At 49.9% G+C, this 18,544-nt stretch overlaps 3 protein-coding genes across 3 annotated transcripts; 1 reads left to right on the forward strand and 2 right to left on the reverse strand.

Moving 5' to 3' along the window:
* Nucleotides 1-284: 284 nt before the first annotated feature.
* Nucleotides 285-2,580, reverse strand: paqr4a (progestin and adipoQ receptor family member IVa). Its single transcript, XM_068750308.1, has 3 exons — nucleotides 2,307-2,580; nucleotides 1,125-1,343; nucleotides 285-718 (listed from the first exon to the last, which is right to left on the reverse strand). The coding sequence occupies exons 1-3, from the start codon at nucleotides 2,578-2,580 to the stop codon at nucleotides 285-287; spliced, it is 927 nt and encodes a 308-aa protein (XP_068606409.1).
* A 2,294-nt stretch (nucleotides 2,581-4,874) lies between these two features.
* Nucleotides 4,875-6,941, forward strand: LOC137905478 (perforin-1-like). Its single transcript, XM_068749722.1, has 4 exons — nucleotides 4,875-5,407; nucleotides 5,530-5,668; nucleotides 5,747-5,958; nucleotides 6,047-6,941. The coding sequence occupies exons 1-4, from the start codon at nucleotides 4,875-4,877 to the stop codon at nucleotides 6,939-6,941; spliced, it is 1,779 nt and encodes a 592-aa protein (XP_068605823.1).
* A 111-nt stretch (nucleotides 6,942-7,052) lies between these two features.
* On the reverse strand, nucleotides 7,053-17,741 carry LOC137905479 (uncharacterized). The gene is made up of 19 exons (XM_068749723.1): nucleotides 17,663-17,741; nucleotides 14,613-14,660; nucleotides 14,409-14,435; nucleotides 14,196-14,255; nucleotides 13,902-13,994; nucleotides 13,483-13,566; nucleotides 13,165-13,194; nucleotides 12,896-12,940; nucleotides 10,241-10,303; nucleotides 9,984-10,040; nucleotides 9,821-9,880; nucleotides 9,318-9,362; nucleotides 9,149-9,190; nucleotides 8,944-9,003; nucleotides 8,743-8,817; nucleotides 8,615-8,644; nucleotides 8,418-8,456; nucleotides 7,961-8,017; nucleotides 7,053-7,869 (listed from the first exon to the last, which is right to left on the reverse strand). The coding sequence occupies exons 1-19, from the start codon at nucleotides 17,739-17,741 to the stop codon at nucleotides 7,865-7,867; spliced, it is 999 nt and encodes a 332-aa protein (XP_068605824.1). The 3' UTR covers nucleotides 7,053-7,864.
* Nucleotides 17,742-18,544: the final 803 nt, after the last annotated feature.

The following is an 18,544-nucleotide window of genomic DNA, read 5'->3' on the forward strand; positions in this document are numbered from 1 at the left end:
CATTATCAGCTAATGCTAGGGGACTCCATGCATGGCTTTAACGTTAATAGTGAGGTCACAGCGAGGGGAGAAGACGTATCTGGCTCAGGGTGCGTGGGGGAGGTGCTTTGAGACGGGGGGGGGGGGGGGTCACCTATGAGTCAGTGTTAGCGCAGGAAGCAGCGGATGTGCTACGACTCAGACAACGCTAATTTGGCAACATGAACTGGCAGCTGCTGGCATGAAACACATCGTCGCCTCCCCCCCCCCCCAGACGTCCTCCAACATCCCACGTGGGGGCGGGGTCAGTCCGATGGACAGTTGTAACTGTTGATCCACAGCAGGTCGTCCAGAACCCCCCAGTGCAGGTAGAGGATGGAGCCCACCACCAGTACGTGCATGATCTGGTGGCTGTTGCACCAGTAGTCAAAGAGACCCGGGCGGAACCGCTCCGGGATGCGCGCGATGTTGATGACCCCGCCCAGCACGGCCAGCGCGTCCATTGTGAGGAAGTGGCGCAGCGAGGTGGGGCTGCCGCCGCCCAAGCCCGCCCAGCGCAGCAGGAAGAAGGAGAAGCGGAAGACCGCCTGCCAGGCGAAGGAGCGCAGCCGGCGGACGCTGCTCCGGGCCGTGACGGCGCAGTAGATGGCGTGGCTCGATAGCAGGACGTAGACCAGTAGCGTCACGGTGCGGATGAACGGGTAGCACAGCAGCGTGCTGTAGACGATGGGCAGCGCCCCTGAGACGGGAGACGAGAGAGGGTCAGTGTGGAGAGCTAACAGAGCTGAGTTAACAGAGCTAACAGCAGCTAACCTAACAGAGCTAACAGAGCTAACAGCAGAGCTAACGGAGCTAACAGCAGCTAACAGCAGAGCTAACGGAGCTAACAGCTGAGCTAACAGAGCTAACAGCAAAGCTAGCAGAGCTAACAGCAGCTAACCTAACAGAGCTGAGCTAACAGAGCTGAGCTAACAGAGATAACAGCAGCTAACCTAACAGAGCTGAGCTAACAGCAGAGCTAACAGCAAAGCTAGCAGAGCTAACAGCAGCTAACCTAACAGAGCTAACAGCAGCTAACTTAACAGAGCTAACAGCAGCTAACAGCAGAGCTAGCGGAGCTAACAGCGAGCGCGTGGGGAGCTCACCCAGCGTGTTGATCATGCAGATCCCACACACGTCCAGCTTGAGGAGGGTGTGGTACACCGGCTCCCCCCCCTCGTGGTTCATGAAGAGGTGATAGACCACGGAGCCCAGCTGGGGCGACAGGCAGGCCAGGAAGTGGACCACGCCCAGCCACGTGACGCTGATCTGGGACCAGGGGATGTTGAGAGGGAGCAGCACCAAGAAGCAAACCAGAGGGATGCCTGGGGGGGGGGGGGGAGAAGTCTGAAGCACATGGAGAAAACCTGATCCTTCCCTGTGAGCCCCCCCCCCCCAAACACTTGCACTCCCTTTTATTTGCTCACTCTGCTTTTCCCAATGTCAAGGTGTTCTCCCAGCCCAGCCAGGTGATCGGAGTGATGGCGTCGGCTCTTCTATTTAAAGAGTGTCACCTCTGCCTGCCCCCCCCCCCCCCCCCCCCACCTGAGCTGAGGATGTTATTCCAGCCGGTATGCAAAACAGACCGGATCTATCGCTTACGAGACGTTCCGGCGTCTTTGAAGCCGGGGAGCGGCACAAACAAATTATGTTCACATCACATCCTTATAGGGTCGCGACCTTAAGGGTGCACGTTGGGGGGGGGGTCGTAACTCCAGCTTCATGGTATGGATTTAAAGAATTCCCTCCAGAATAGATCGGAGACGAATAATTTAACACAGATACTCAAGTTATTCCTGCAAGAATGATCGTTTGATGTGGGGGATACACCCGCAGGGTCATCGGGGGGTCACGAGGAGAGAAGCCGTTCACACCCACGGGAGTTCTAGGGGGGGGAAACGAACCCGGAGGAAACCGCAGAGAGTACCCGAGTAAATGTAATCAGTTACCGTGGACGACCAGGAAAACCGACCCCACGAGAAACACACAACAAACAGAACAAGTCACGACTACATCATTAATAACTACATTAGCAGGATTACACAAAAGCTGCTCCTGAAACGCGGAAGAAGCAGATCTGAGATCTGCCGAGTCGACACATCCGACTCTCTGAACCGGATCCTAAAGGTCGATATGGATCCGTCTGGGGGGGGCGGTTTGCTGGGTCACATTACAGGATCAATCTCTAACAAGGAAGGCAATAAGATGGGGCTGTCCGTCCCCGTCCCCGTCCCCGTCCCCGATCTGATCCAGGGCCCCCCCAGAAACCCGGATCGTGGCGTACTCACCGTGGGTGTAGATGTTCCCCAGTTCATTGTGCAGGTAGAAGAGGCTTCTGACGCAGTCCTGCCCGGAGGAGGCGGGCCGGTACCCCGTCAGGACGTACCTGTTGAACTGAAGATGCGGGGGGGAGCTCGCCCAGTCCAGCAGCCTGGGTCCGTTTAGAAACGCCATGGCGACCAGGAGCGTCAAAGCGACCCCGCCGAACAAGCCGGGGACGGACCGGACGCCGACGTGCACGTTGAACAGGATTATTGCGACGAACAGCTTGCGTGAGACCATTTGCGTTGGCATCGGTCCGGGGGGGGGTGTGGGGGGTGGGGGGCGTTAGCCTCTTAGCCACGCCGCTGCTCCCCGCGGCGCTGCCCGGCGAACAGCGAACCCGCGCCGCGGCCGCTCGCTCTCAGCCGCCGGTGCCGGTCCATGGTGGAGACGCTACATCGCGGTTACATTCGGTGTCCATAGAGCGTGCGCGCGGCTCCCCGTCATGTTAGGGCCGCTTCCTCAGAAGTTAGCATTCCGGTGCGGCGGGTCCAGATCCCGGTCCGGGACGCTGCGGGGGGGGGGGGGGTCCATCCGGCTCCGAGACGCCGCTAGCTTGAACCGACTAGCAGCTCATTCCTTTACTTCAGGCGAAGCCCACATTCCCCGGTTCGGTTCGGCTCGGTTCGGTTCGGTTCGGCGCCGGCTAGCTTTCCTGATTAAAAACAGTGGACTTGATTCCGGAGGGCTTTTCAGGAGTGCTGCGGGCTAGCAAGCCGGGCGGGGCGGCTACCGAGATGCTGCGTGTTCGGAGCCGAGACTCCGGTCCGAGAAGTCAGTTTCTCCAAACATGTTGTATTAAATTACAATCCAGCATTATCCCGAGTTAGCGTTGGTCCCCTGAAACGCAGTGTTCATGAGGCGGCCTCCAGTCACCCCCGCCCCGCATCGCTTCTCTCCTCCCCGTCTCGAGCTACGCTTTAATAGAACGGAACTTCCGCTTGTTCTTTTCAAAATAAAACACCTACGATCCGGTGACTTTTTGTTCCCGAGCGTCTTGCCTGTGAAATTCCCAAATATCTGATCTGAGTAAAGTCAATTTAAACGAAGTGGATTCGTTTTCTGTAATTTTTTTGGGAATAATCAACGGGTTTGATTTTAAAAAAGGAAATTGATTTTTACGCCTCCATTATAAGTATCCAGACGGGTATCCAGCTAAAAATATACCGGCCTTTGTGTAAAAGATCTTGTTTAACTTTGAAGGCGAACTCCTGCGATTTCCGGTTTCTCACCGGTGGACCGGGGCCGGTTTCACGCCGGTTGGCCGCATTTGACTGAACGCAAACACATTGAATTAATTAAAACCACCTGAGCTGACAAGACAGACAGAAAGAACTTATTACCGACAGCAATGATGTTTGTTACACAAAAACTATCTATCTATCTATCTATCTATCTATCAACCGGTATCCAGCTATCTATCTATCCATCTATCCATCTATCTATCTATCTATCTATCTATCTATCTATCTATCTATCTATCTATCTATCTATCTATCTATCTATCTATCAACCGGTATCCAGCTATCTATCTATCCATCTATCCATCTATCCATCTATCTATCTATCTATCTATCTATCTATCTATCTATCTATCTATCCATCCATCCATCCATCCATCCATCCATCCATCCATCCATCCATCCATCCATCCATCCATCCATCCATCCATCCATCCATCCATCCATCCATCCATCTATCTATCCATCCATCCATCCATCCATCCATCCATCCATCCATCCATCCATCCATCCATCCATCCATCCATCCATCCATCCATCCATCCATCCATCCATCCATCCATCCATCCATCCATCCATCTATCTATCTATCTATCTATCTATCTATCTATCCACCCATCCATCCATCCATCTATCTTTCTTTTAGGAGTGGGTTATTGAACAAGTGATTTGTCACAACCTCTTCAGAGAAATGACAGGTTTGTGGTCTCGGGTTCCTTATTGACTGGAAACCCCGTCACGCTGTCGACTATCTGTTTGAGTTTGTCTGTCGACCACCGGCTCCGCCCCTCAGCAGCGACCAGCTCATCATCAGAATCATCACCATTTCCACCACTTCCTCCAAGACCCCCTGACGAGCACTAAGTCGGCTTTGCAAGTGCAGAACGAAGAGGGCCGGACGAAGGCGAGTCTGTGCCGACGAGCTTACATTGAAATACTCTTTCAGGTCGTTTGAATACGTTACGCAGTCCTCGGGTCGAGTGTCGACACCTCATCCCTGCAGCAGTGAGTAAATGTCTCTAAAGTACCGGTTATTTCTAAAAGGCGGTGAAATGTCCTCTTCTATGTCAGTAAACCTGAGCGAAGGCGCAACTAAATAGGTCCTAAACCGTACCCTTGAGGTGCGCCTCAAAAGAATAGGAGGAGGATGATCGGACTTTACAGTTTGATTTAAAAAGTGTTTATCAAAAGGTAAAATTGTCAAGTACTAATCCACCGCTTCATTCGTTCACGTTAGCTTAACTGGAATACTCCTTTTTTTCAGGATAGCCCGCCGCCCAGCGCGACAGCGAAATGTTCCTGCCGAATAGCTGCGTCTTCGCTTTTCTCGCGCTCGCCCTCCCTCCCCCCTCCCTTCAGTCATGTAGCCTGGGGGAGCCCGAAGAGTGCCTGAATGCAGAATTGGCTCCAGGCACAAATTTGGCCGGCGAGGGCTTCGACATCACCAAGATGGAACGCAAGGGGGCCTTCGTGGTCGACATGAGTCCGTGGAAACGCGCCGACGGGTCGTGCACCCTTTGCAGCAACCCCTATCTGGGAAGCCAAAAGCAAAAGCTCCCCTTGTCGGTGGTGGACTGGAGGTCGAAGCACTCGTGCAGCGGGAAGGTGTCCGGTAAGCTCCACCAATCCAGCGAGTCCCTGGTCAGCTCCAGCACCGCGTCCGTGGAGAACAACTGGCAGGCCAATCTCGACGTTACCGCTAAAGGACACGGCGGCTCGCTGATGCTCGCCGGTACCCACTCGAAACTCGCCGAGTACTCCATGCAGAAAACCAAAAGCGACAAGTTCAGCTTCACCAGCCACAGCTTGGCCTGTGAGTACTACAGGTAAGACCGGGACCCTGGGCTGGGTTCCCCCGTGTGCTTCCCGTCTCAGAAAAGGAATGTATGTGTATGTGTATAAGTACCGGTTTCGTGCTAACGTGTCTTTCTTCATCCGGTGGAAACAGCTACCGCGTGTCCAGCGCCGCAAAGTTGCACAAAGAGTTCATAAAAGCAGTGAAACAGCTCCCCAAAACCTACAGCCTTGAAAACAAGCACCGATTTTCCAAGCTGATCGACGACTTTGGCACCCATTACATCACCAAGGTGAATCAAAACGAGCACATTTATTTGAAAGGTAGAAGACGTTCTGACGCTGCAGCGTGTTGGAACCGGTGATCCCAGGTGAAGTTGGGAGGAAGCGTTCTGTCCGTGACCAGCGTCAGGCAGTGCCAGGCCAGCCTGGAGGGCGTCAGCGTGGAGGAGGTGCAGATGTGCCTGGGAGCCGAGGTCACCGCCAACATCAAGGCTACGGTCAAAGTCGAAACGAAACACTGCAAGAAAGACGCTGAAAAAGCCGAGAGCAAGGCATCCTTCTCCGACATGTTCCGGGACAGGTAGGGAACGTTTCCCGTTTTCCAGGTATGGAACGTTTGCCAATGAGGGCAAAAGGAAAACTGGCTCAAACCGCTCTCTCCCTGATAGGTTCACCGAAATAAAGGGCGGTCACACGACCGAGCCGGATCTTCTCTTCTCCGCTGACAAAAACCCGTCGGCCTACAAGGAATGGGTGAACACTCTTCCGCAGAATCCCGACATACTGTCGCATTCGCTGTCTCCCCTCCAGGAGCTCCTGCCCAAGGGTTTGGGGCGGCAGAACCTGCGCTCGGCCATCAGCCACTACATCCTGGAGAAGGGCCTCTGGAAGAACTGCAGCGCTCCCTGTCAGGCCGGGATTAAGAGCGACCCCAGGGATTCCTGCGTCTGCCAGTGCCACAATGAGCCGGCTGTAAACCGGGACTGCTGCCCGACCCGTAAGGGCATGGCCCGGGTCGTGGTGACGGTAGAACGGGCTTCGAACCTTTGGGGGGATCACACCACGGCCACAGACGGCTACGTGAAGCTGTTCTTCAACACGCAGCTCGTCCGCCGTTCTCAAGTCGTTTACAACAACAACAACCCGCACTGGGCCGCGGCCATCGACCTGGGCCTCCAGGATCTGACGGCGGGACACAAAGTGAGGTTTGAAGTGTGGGACGAAGACAGCCAGTGGGACGACGACCTGCTTGGGGGATGCACGCAAGACCTGTCTGCCGGAGTCAAGCAAGAACTCTGCGTCCTGCAGCACGGGATCCTGTTCTTCAAAACGGAGGTGAAATGCGCGCCGAGTCTGGGCGGGCATTTGTGCGAGTCCTACATCCCCACACCCATGAACCAAAGTCCAAAGAGCCCGTACGTGTCACGCCACGCCCACCCCGTTCCGAAGGCCATCCTGCGACAGTTGGGCGTGCTCGGGAATGAAACCGGCTCACACGCAAACCCAGAATGTCAGCGTGGGCGCGGGGTTAACGCCACCCGTCTTTGCCTTCCTCCTAACTGACAGCCGCCGTTCAGGGTTGAACCCTTTATTGCCAAACGTATCATCTTTGACACACATGCCCCCCCCCCCCCAGAAAAAGCTGATAGATACAAGCCAACACATGCACTTTTTTTTTATTGCAACTGTTTTTTTTTGGACAAGTTTGTCAGAAGGTTCCATTAAAACCTTATTTTACAAAAATGAGAGTGTTCTGATGATTGCTTCATGGTGCGGGCTTTAAAGGGTTAAATCTGCAGGCTTCCTTCGTAGTTTATGTTCGACAGAAGGTCATACGACAGAAAAAGCATAAGCAGCAGACGTTAAAGTTCCTTTATATGTTTTATTCAATGCAACTTTTACATATAAACTTCTCCTTGCGCTCCTTTTTTTTTCTTTTTGCTTGCCAACGTCTTGTTTGAGCATTTTATTAACCAGATACACTTTTAAAACATCAAGTTGTGTGTTTTCTGTATGAACTTTTTAATCACGAATAAAGGAAAAAATATCTGAACGCTTCACGGTTGCTGTTTCATCTCTTGGTTTTCGATTCGAGTGTTCGTCTTCTGGTTTCCACGGTGTCGTGCGTGAGGATGTGGTAAAACTTCCTGCGCTTTTAAAGAGAAGAAGGCGTGCAGGCAGACACCTTTTGCTCAGGAAGCATCTATTCTGCATCACGTGACGCATAATTGAAACGGCGACATCGCCCGTCCTGCGTTTTATCTAAAAAACAGAGACAATTTACTTGCGGCGAACATCTGCAGGTGTCGATGGAGACAAATGGACGAGGACGTCCACGGAGAAAGACATAGAGGTTAATAATAATAATAAAAAGAAGAGACAAAACACACAAGATGACAGGACAACACGAGAGGAGCACGCCAGAAGCTTAAAAAGACAAGACAGTGAACACATCGTGGCGGCGGTCAGAGTCCGGGCCATCTGGATTAGCCTGATGACAGACGGGAGGACAGAAGCGTCAGGACAGATGGATGCGATTGGCTGATGGCAGACAGAAGTGAGATAAAGGCCTTCATGCTCACCTTTGTATCCATTTGCATGAGGGTCGCTCAAGCCGCTGAACTTCCTGGCTTGTTCTCCTGAGGAACGACGGACACGGTTCTACATTATTAACGTTCTCTGGGGGGGAACCGCGGCGGCGGTGGGACAAACATGTCTGACGGCGTGGAACTAAAGGCCTGACTTTAATCGGAGGCCGTTCAGGCTCCACAATGATGTATGAAGTTAGAGCTAAAATATAAAACAATAATATCATATCAAATTATGCCACAGCATTTTAAAAGAGCTGGGCTAGAAGACCAAGGTGAGGAAAAGCTGCCTTTTAACAGGCAGAAACCTCCAGCAGAGCCACGCCTCAGGGCGGGCGGAGCCTCTGCTTTGATTGGTTGGGGTGAGAGAGAGCGAGACGGAAACATCGTTTTGTTTGGTGTGAACAAACAAAGGTGGGATAGAGAGGAATTCTGGGATTCTCCCGCTCACCCAAGGCCTCCTGAGCTGCTCCCAGCTGAGCTCCGTATCCTGTCAGACACAAGCCATTCAAAAACACGCGACACAAAATACACAAAATACACTCATGCACACTTTTGGTCTCTTTCTGGGCTTCAGGTAGCGCTAAAGAACTGAAGGATCCACTTTTCCACGTAGAACAGTGAAGTCCCTCTCATTTTAAAACTCACCTGCTTGCTGACCTCCGAATCCTCCAGCTCCTGCAACAACAACAACAAATTGAGAGAAAAGGCCTTCCATTACTGCGTCTACGCCGACTTTTAGGTCTGTGGGAACGACACAGCTTCATCTTTCTCACCGTATTTGCTAGCGGATTTAGCACTTTCAGCACCGAGCGCCAGCTGCTGAGGAGAATGCAGGTATCCGACGTCACCTGACGAGAAGGCAAGCGTTAAAACGTTCTGGTAGATGGTGTGAAAACCAACAGCGCGGTTTGACTGAGGTGTCGTGCACCGTATTCCCTCCAACCGTCACAGATTTCATGTAAATGAAGTCAAACCTTCTAGTCCGGTAGGAATCAGCGGGGCGTTAGCATAAGGAACCTGAGCAGCGCCTCCTCCTGCAGAAAAAAGGCAGACGCAGAGTCACTTCTCTCGTTTCATCGTTTCACCTTTGGCTTCACTCGTTCACGCCCGGAAAGCCACGTCAACAGAAGTCTGGCTAAAAACGAGACCGAAGGACGAGGCCGTGTCAGCGCCGCTCACCGTATTTGCCGCCGTTGGAATCCGGTCCGGCACCGAGTGCTCCTGAATGAAGACGCGACGAGAGAGGATTTAAGACATGAAACATAAATTAGGACATAAAGGAATATAAAACAGTTGCTTTCCACAGCATTTAAGTGTGTGTGAAAAATGAAAGGAAGTAAATCTTTACCGTACGCCCCCTGGACCGGTCCAGCATAGGCTCCCGTACCGAGGGCTGAAAGGAAACGCCAAACAGACAAACAAGTATTCACACCAGAAACGTTCCATCCATTAACACGCAAATAAAATAAAAATAAAGCATCTAGAGGAGCTGGAATTCAGAAACCACCAGAATAAACTGGTCAGTTTCTGTGAATAAGAGACAGTAGCCACACCCAGCGGATAAAGGACCACGCCGGTTGTTCGGTTTCCTCGCAGGCCTCTTATTTTGCCAGCTTTCCGAGGGTTAAAGCATCTACGGGTTAGTGCCGTCACACGCCACGTTAACACGCCTCCAAACCTTTACCTCCACGCTTCCCTGCTTTGTTCTTGGCACCATCGGCTAACTCTGCAGGGTAACCGAGCCCTGAAACATAGCTCTAATTAGCATCGTCTTTACGTCTGTGGACTGAGCGGACTTCACGCAGGGTTTCCCACCCAACCCGCCCTGCTTTTTCTTTTCCTTTCACTCACCGGCTCCGTAGCCGTCGCCGTAGCCGTTCCCATAACCGTTCCCATAACCGTTCCCGTAACCTGTGGAGAGAAGGGGACGAATGTTAAAAATGGAGCCGATTCGTACTGGAATGGACTTCCTGGCTGTCCCGTTACTTGTTGCTTAAACTGAGTTTGCACTGACCGAAACCGTTGCCTCCCATAGCGCCAAGGTATCCTGCTGCTCCCTCGCCATAGCCGGCTGTAAAACACGACATATTTTACTCAACACAGACTTGATTTTGCCTCCTAAAGACTAACAATGACCTCTGCCGTGACCCCCCCACAGGTATGCCACCTGTCCCAATCCTGTGAGGTAAAACATGTGGCGGCGTAAAACTCCCCCAACATCTTCATCTGCCGCCCAGAACCGTTCTCGTGTTATGTGCTACACCTTGTTACCTGGTCCGTAGCCCCCGTTGCCCAGACTGGCCCCCGGGTAGTTCCCTGCTCCACCGACGTAACCTGTGGAGGAGGTTAACACAAGGTTAGCATCGCCACCTCATCGCCCGCTGTGGGCCAAAAGGAACTGGACCCCGAAATCTGTCCAGCACCATTTGTACATTTCACACATGATAAACCAGGACATAATAGTTCAGGTGATTCCATAAAGAGATGTTCAGTTTGAATCAAGCAGCCGACGGTGGAACAATAAGAAAAAGATTCCAACACATTTTCCAGGGTTGGGTGGTTTTTACCTTCTCCACACGGCACTGACGTTCATGGGCCGAACCCCAAAACCAGATGTGACACCAGATGTGACACCAGATGCACCTTCTTTTTAAGCATCGTTCTTTTATTTCTCTATGTTTTTCTTTGTCATCTCTTTGCTCAAAGTATTTTAAGTTTATTTCATTTTAATTGTGTGCCTGAGTCTTTCTGGACTCTGGACTTTGTTCAATGTATTTTTAATCCAATCCAAACCGAACCAAGCCTGCACTGTTCACACATGCACACTTTAAAGAATACTTCTCTATACACGAAGACACGCATGGTTCGTGACAGCTGGACCAGATGCTAAGCTAAAATAAACTCGAAGCACGGCCTGAAGCACAACAGCAGTACAAACCAAGCACAGAGATGTAAAACAAATCGAGGCAACAGTAACCAACACGATTACCACGACACCCTGCTGCATCATGCAAAGCTATCAATACGCTAATCAAGACCTCGAGAAGTGATTCTATATTCGGCCCCTTCGTATTTTGAGCCCCAAAGCCCAACGACTTTGACACCCTGCCTGTCTGCTGGGGAGGGAAAGTAGCTTCTCGTCGGCTGATGCTGTGGAGGAGAGAATAAATTACCTCTGGCATCCTGAATTTCTGGGAGAGGCAGTCGGTAAGTTCTCTCTTCTTGAGGAGTTGCTCGTTCGAGATGTTTGCTACCTTTGGTTGGTAAGCTCTGCGTTTCTGCACCTAAATGTTCGTGGCGATTGATCTCAAATTCATCTGGCAAATGGGAGGTGGATCCACAGTTCTTCATCTGCTGATTTTGTCGGGTGAACAAATCAAAGTCTCTTGCCCTCAGTAGCCGCAAAAAAGCAGAACTCCGACTTCCGATGTCTTTATCAAAAGGGAGCTGCTGTCTTTCACGCCCAGTAACCAGCGTGGCACCAAGGCTCGCCATGGCCCTTCTTTCTTGGACCGCAGGCGGATAGCTTTCTCCCGCTTGTGCTTGTGCAACAGCCATATTTATACCCTGTTTATCAAGGGCTGCTAAAGGTTTGAGACTTGAAGACTTGTCCAGTGAATCAAGGCCTTTGACCTCCCCTCCAGGAGGGAGTGTGGCAGGTCTAAAGCTAGTTCCTGTCTGTAACTCGGGAGAAGTGACATCGTGTATATTTGCTCTCCTCATGTCAGGCATTTCGAGTCCACGAGTTCTGTCTGGTTTCCCATATGGCAGACCTCTGCCCTTTTCTCTCTTCAGATCTTGAGCAGCTTGGCCCAGATCGGCCATCTCAGGTACCCCCAAATCTGCCGTAGACACACCTGGCAGAGAAATATCATGATGCATTCACGACCTCTTGATGGCTCAGAGACAACAGCTTCTTTGAAGGTCATAATGTTTTTAATATGGAGCAACGTCACAAATAGGGCTGGAGCTTCACTTCAAGCTATCTGAACCGTACCGTGTAGTATTGAAACTCCTCCAGTTAAATAAAGGACTCTATCGATGCCATAAAGTTCTGGTTTTGATTAAACAGAGTAACAATCAGAGCATACAAGAGGGTAGGAGAAGACAAAAACCCATTACGGCCGGAGATTAGTTCTGCTTGAACAACCACACAACCTGAGGCGATGTAAAGCCGTTTTCATCGAGTCAGAGCGAACGCATCAAGACACGAAACACACCGGCGTTACGGGACAAAGACGAGACACCGCCGGACCCAGACGGCATCAGTGTGCGACAAGGACAACGGATTCAAACTGCGTTCGAAAGCAGAACGTTTCAGTTCAAAGCTGAACTTTGACCCCGCGCCCAACTCCTACCCGCTCTGACAGCCCGGCGATGTGAAGACTCAACCCATGCAACATGCAATGCAGATTAAACACTGACAGACAGTCCAACATCAGCGCACGAGCCTCCCTTGGGATGAAGATGATGATGATTTTACAGTAGATGAGATGTAATTTCATGCAAACAAATGGCGTCATGAAATCAGCATCATCGAGGTCACAACACAGAACAGAGACAGACTAAGACAGAGAGACCAGGGGAAGCCGAAGGGAAGGATTCACTCCCCTGTCCAGTGGTGTAGCATATGGGGGAACTGTTGATTTACCTATGGCCAAATAGTTTGTACCTTTTCTAGTGGAGGCAGTGATGAAAGACCAGTGGAAATTGTTGTGTGTAAAACTTGTCTGACAAAGATTCTGTTTTGCAAGACTACCCAGCGAACATCCATGTCTCTTTAGAGCAATCTGTTCATTTTATTTGTGACAGCACGGGTGGGATCTTCTGCCAATAATGATGGGATGGGATGGGAGAAATCAACCCCCCAGCATATAATTCTGACCTGACCAGGAGTGTTGAGGGAGAACTAGATTCGTCACTCACCTGGTCGAGCTCCAGGATAGCCGATGCCAGCAAAAGTCCCATATCCTGGTGAGGAAACAAAATGTTCAAAGGACAAAGAACAAGTCTGTGAGCAAGTCTCTTTAGAGCACTCTGATTACATTGCTACCACCTTTACATAATAAAATACACATCATGTGTTTGCCTGAAAGACTGAAACACTCTTAGCTGAGATCTAACAAATAGACAAAAAGGTTAAATTTAAAACAGCAACGTACAGAAGTCAAGCAACAAATGGTGTAATTACTTACCTGGTTGAGTTCCAAGGCCGGCACCATAAGCTGGAAAGAACAAAGACTGGAAATGTTAATGTAAGATACGTCTTGATTCTTTTTCCTTGTGGGAGCAAAGGCCTGAGGCGCACACTGCATGGCTCCAGTACCTTATTTTACATGCAAAGATAAAAATGTGCACAATTAAATATAATGCTGCATTTTACAAGATCACCGTCGTAAGGGCCGGCAAATTCTCAGGAATAGGTCAAACTCAGAGAGAGAGAAAATCCATTGAAATACAACTTTGATTTCTTTATATTTCATATTTAATTTTTATACTTAATTCAGTCTTACCACGTTTCGCTCCCTGGCCCAAAGCCATCCCCAGTCCATTGGTATGGCCAGCCCCCAGACCCGTCCCCATGCCCAGACCGGCACCTGAGTCATCAAGAGAGAGATTAAAATAAAAACTAAACTCTGTAAACACCATAAACATATAGTTTCAACTTAAAGGTTCTGGCGCTGTCCTGGTATTTGAGCTGAATTAAGTTGGTGGGTCATTTATTTTTGTGAAACCAATTGTTAAATTATTTAATCTTCAGTAAAAATGAGGAGGAGGAAGAGACCAAAGAGAGCTCATAATCATTAAATGGTGTTTCTTGCTCCTGCCCTGAACGTTAAAATTAATTTTACAATCTAATATTTTAATGATCATGGATGCCGATCTAGATGGATGGAATCGATGGAAGATGATAGCGTTTGTGTCTTTGTACCGTAGGCGCCCTGGTTTCCGTAGGCGCCCTGGGTTCCGTATCCGCCCGGTCTAAGGCCGGCTCTGCTTCCTAATCCAAGAGCTCTGTAACCTCCTGATAGGAACAAAGCAACAGCACACGATTGTTGGGCAGCGGGAGAATTTAAAATAAATAAACAACCAGCGGAAACTTAAGAGTCTTACCGACACCAAGCTGAGCCGCGGGATAACGTCCAACTCAGATGGAGAAAGAAAAAAATACACGAATGAATAAATATTTTCTGCGAGCAGAAATTAAACAATAAATTGCACATACTTCCCGCCCTCATTGCTTTGGCGCCATATCGGTTCCCCACGGCTCCGAGGGCCCCCACAACTAAGGGAAAAGGTTTCAACAGACGGTTTAACGTCCGTCTAGCAATGCAGACAAATGATACGTCTAAGCTGAGCTGCTGATCTTGTGGCATGTTATTTCACATCGCCCGTCTTTGCGCATCAACAGCTGATAGATGCTAAGAAAACCACTGACCTCCAGGTTTTACTCCGATGCCAACGCCTAAGAACAAAACAGAGTCCTTCAAAGTCAACCTTCAAACGTGGTTAGTTAGCGCAAACTAAACTGCTGCTAAATAAATAACTCAACAAACAGGTGAAACGGCTCTTTTTTAGTTTTCAGATTTCCTAAAACACATGAATACGCTAATACGAGCTAAAACGGAGCGTCGCTACGTACCTCTGGCCGGCAGAGCTCGCCCCCAGGACACAGTTTGAGGTTTGACTCCTACAAATGACAACAGAGCAGAAGTATGACTTTCGTGAATATTGAATTGAATATCGAATTTAACAGATCAAACGATACTGTGAGTACAATTCAAATGAAATTATTACTGAAAGCCTCTTCGAGGACATCATTGCTATTACGAATGATGCATGCCTGAAGGAAAACGAAGGTAACGCGGTGCAAACGTGCTAAAAAGAGCAGATAACTGTTGAAAATGAGGAGTCCGTTGAGCCATTTCACAATCGGTTGCCAGATTCTACTCGCAGCCGCCAAACCCGTTCATCGAATCCTTTGATCCAAAGGATGAAAGAGTTTAAGCCGCCGTGGCAGCGGCGTTCTCATCCTGCGATGATAGTTAGCAGGTAGGTGAAAGTGAGTCACCGGAGATGCTCGTCCATCAGATGGATCTTTGCACAGAAAGACCTTTGACGGGGTGACCCGAATGTAAAGAAGAATTTACCTTCATTCAGACTGGATTAACCGTGCATTTTATCGATAGATAGATTATATCGATCAACGGGGGGGCCGTGGTCGTCTAAAAGCTGCAGCTGAATCGGTTAACTTTGTCAGTGTTTACATAGAAAACTTCCCCGTGAGACCCGAGACGAAGAACGTAAACAGAACCGGGGTTCTGTCCGACGTTCCCTTACCCCCTTGCAGAGTTTGCCGAGCCAACCAGAGAACCAGCGAGGTCTGGAGCAGAGCTTGAACCAGCATGATGAAGGAGAAACAGCGAGCAGCGATGTGACGGACAGGTCAACGGATGAAAGACTACAACTGCTCCCGATGTCTTATATACGCCCTTCTCCTCCATACACCAGCCCCCCCCCCCCGGCCCTCTCCACACACACTCGCTGGGCCCGTCTGGCCCGTCTCCATTCATACACACATATGGCATTTTCTCCTGCACCTGAAAGCTCGCACCGTCTCACGCCGTCTCCTCGCTCGCCGGACCAGATGGCGTGAGACGTGAAAGGGGCAGCACAAATTTAATGATGTGATGATGATGTGTCAAAAGTGAGGCGTATAATAATTTATCTCGACCAGTCTTTGATTGTTTTGCCCAGATGTGGAAGGAATGAAGATTAAGAGACTAAATAAAGGAGAACGTTTCGCGTATTCAAGAACACGCAAGCAGAAATAGAAACGTGCACAGAGACGTGCACAGAGACTGGTGTGAAAGCTCAGGTTATGAAAGGTCAACCCCGCTTCCTCATGAGATAAGGCAGAGGGTGCCCTCAGGTTGGGACAATCCTAATTTCAACATATTCGGCATTGTGGTGTCGGAAGCATTCGCTTTCAGAAGCTGGCGTCTGTTGCTAAGGAACAGTCACACCGGTTCTGGTTCTGAACTTTCTGATGTAAAAGTCCTGCAGAATGTTGAGCGCACCAGGACCAGGATGGAAACCCAAAGAGGCAAGTGTGGGGAAAGATAAATGCGCTTTATGATTCATTGTAGTTGGGGATTTATTAGCTCTTAGGCTCCGTAGAGACGTTTATGTGCCGGTGGTGGTGACGGCTGATGACGCTTCCGAGACTGAAGCTGGTGAATCCACCCAATTTTTAAATATTATTGTATAACGTTTGTGTTTTGAAATGTATAATATGTTGTACTAATTTCTCTGTTTCAAGATTAATGGCCATTTTATCTGATTTTACTCCTATTATTAGCAATAATTATGCTTCTCTTTCTTATTTCAAGCGGATATAAATTTCTACTCAGAAGAGATCGGCCCGAGGTGGCGTCGACGCCGCTCTCGCGTGTGAGGTCCCGGTTTTTAATGTAGTGTTTGAGTTTATGTCTCGCGCTCAATGCAAACGTCTGGATGGAGAACGGCATACGACGGTCACGCTCCGAAGGAATCCAGCTAAACCGAAGTCACATGTGCGGACCACCGCATCGCCTCCCCCGGCGGTGCCGAGCTCAAGACAATAACAGAACCCATATCTGACTCACCCGTCTCCGTGTTTGAGAGGTCGGATCGGATCCACGAGGAAAGGGTCGACTTTTCAAGAAAGAGGAGCAGGTCGATGTCGGAGGTGAGACGGCGGCGTTGGCCCATTTACCCAGAGAACGCCATCAGAACAAGGAATCCGTCTGCGGAGACGCATCTGGATGGACGCTCCACTGCAGCGGAAACGGAGCACCGCAGAATATACGTCCAGACCACGTTCCATGTGGGCTCGTGTGCTGTCCGTCTACAAGAGAGCAGAAATACGGCTCAGGAAGAACATTTGTTCTTGGACTCGATGGGCCGAGCTGGTTGGTTTGCGTGGAAATCCATCCGGACATTTGTGCATATTCCAAACAAACACACAAACAAACAATGGGGGGGGGGAAGAAGAACCTCCGTGGAGGACACAAGTGACACAAACTAAAATCCAGTATATATTAGCCCTTTAAATAAACCAAAATGCTCTTAAAGGCTCCGACCTTCAGTCCCAGACAACTCCTCACCTTCACTTTTCAGAGAAAACTCCAAAACAACTTGAACAATCTGACACGTTTTTCTTTCGTAACTTCCAGAGTGGGTATTTCATGTTTATTCGTGGTTTCACGCCCTTCTCGTTGCAGCTTGTGAGACACCGTGGCCCACCTCCAGGGGGCTAAATGTTAGCGTTCAGCTAAATGTAGCATAAATACGCTCGGTGAGGAAGACAAAGACCTACTGAACGAACATTTTCCATGCCGCTGAACCTGCACCTGGCTGAGCAGCTCTGATTTTAGAGCATCGCAGGTGAAATTAGGCGGGTTTCGAGCCCAATTTTCATTTGCACATTTCACCCAGAGTTTAGAACGACTCCTTTATTCCTTATATTAATTGCCGGGTGTGTCAGACTAATCAAATATAAATTTGTGTTTGCTTTGGGATGTTGGCGCTCAACCGTTTTTGCGTTTGCACGCCGCGCCGTGCGTGTTTGTCTCAGTCTCGTGGCACTTTCCCGTGTTGAGTCTAGAGAGTTTCCTGCGGCAGCTGCATGAGAATAAACTCTCCACCCACCGATGGAAACACCGCCCGTCATCTGTTCAAGCCGAAAACCGTCGTGAATCGCTTCTTTCTGCACGTAGCTGTCCGTCATCCCGGAGACAAACGGCTGCTGTGTAGTTCAGAGACATCAGCTCAGGTGGAAGCTAGCGGACTCCGCTAGCACGCGTGACTGACAGCGACGGAAACCAAATTAAAATAATATTTTTCTACTAAAGTAAGACAATGAGGCCAGAGTGGATTCTAGCATTCTGGGACACTGAAGTTTTTCCTGTAAGCTAAACCCATAGCTTCAGGCTAAATGAGTGCGGGTTTAGTGTAACAACACTCAAAGCGCTTGGATTTAGTCGTTTGAAATGTGTCTGCCATATGATTTAAGAATGTCGCAACGATTGAAGTCGAGACAAGCCTTTCGCGGCGTTGCTAAGAGGCTCAAGCCAACGCTACGCCATCGAGGCCGTGCGCGGGAAGTCGGTCCGGGGAGTTGATCTCGGCCCCCGGTAGCGGAAGACGAGCGAGTTTTTTCCTCTCTCCGACGGACCTGGCAGCTCAGGCAAATATGTCAACCTGTCAAGACAAGTCTGAGCTCGCCGTCTTCAAAGCTGGTGTTTAACGTCTCGCCACGGTAACACAAGCGCTCGACGTTCAGACCGGCTGACATCACGGCTGGCTGAGGACGCCGTTCACACCAGCCCGAAGCCGCCAGGACAGACGACAAAGACGACAAAGACGACAAAGACGACACCGGCGGCGCGAAATTCATGAACCAACAACTGAACAATCTGAAAAGAGACTAAACTTTCCCTCCCAAAAAAGGAAATGTGCTAAAAAAAAAAAAAAAAATACTCATCAAGGTGCAGATTCCATGCAGGTTAACAATAACTAATGATGACGAAT

Source organism: Brachionichthys hirsutus, chromosome 16 (assembly GCF_040956055.1).
Source record: "Brachionichthys hirsutus isolate HB-005 chromosome 16, CSIRO-AGI_Bhir_v1, whole genome shotgun sequence".
Taxonomy (NCBI): Eukaryota; Metazoa; Chordata; class Actinopteri; order Lophiiformes; family Brachionichthyidae; genus Brachionichthys; species Brachionichthys hirsutus.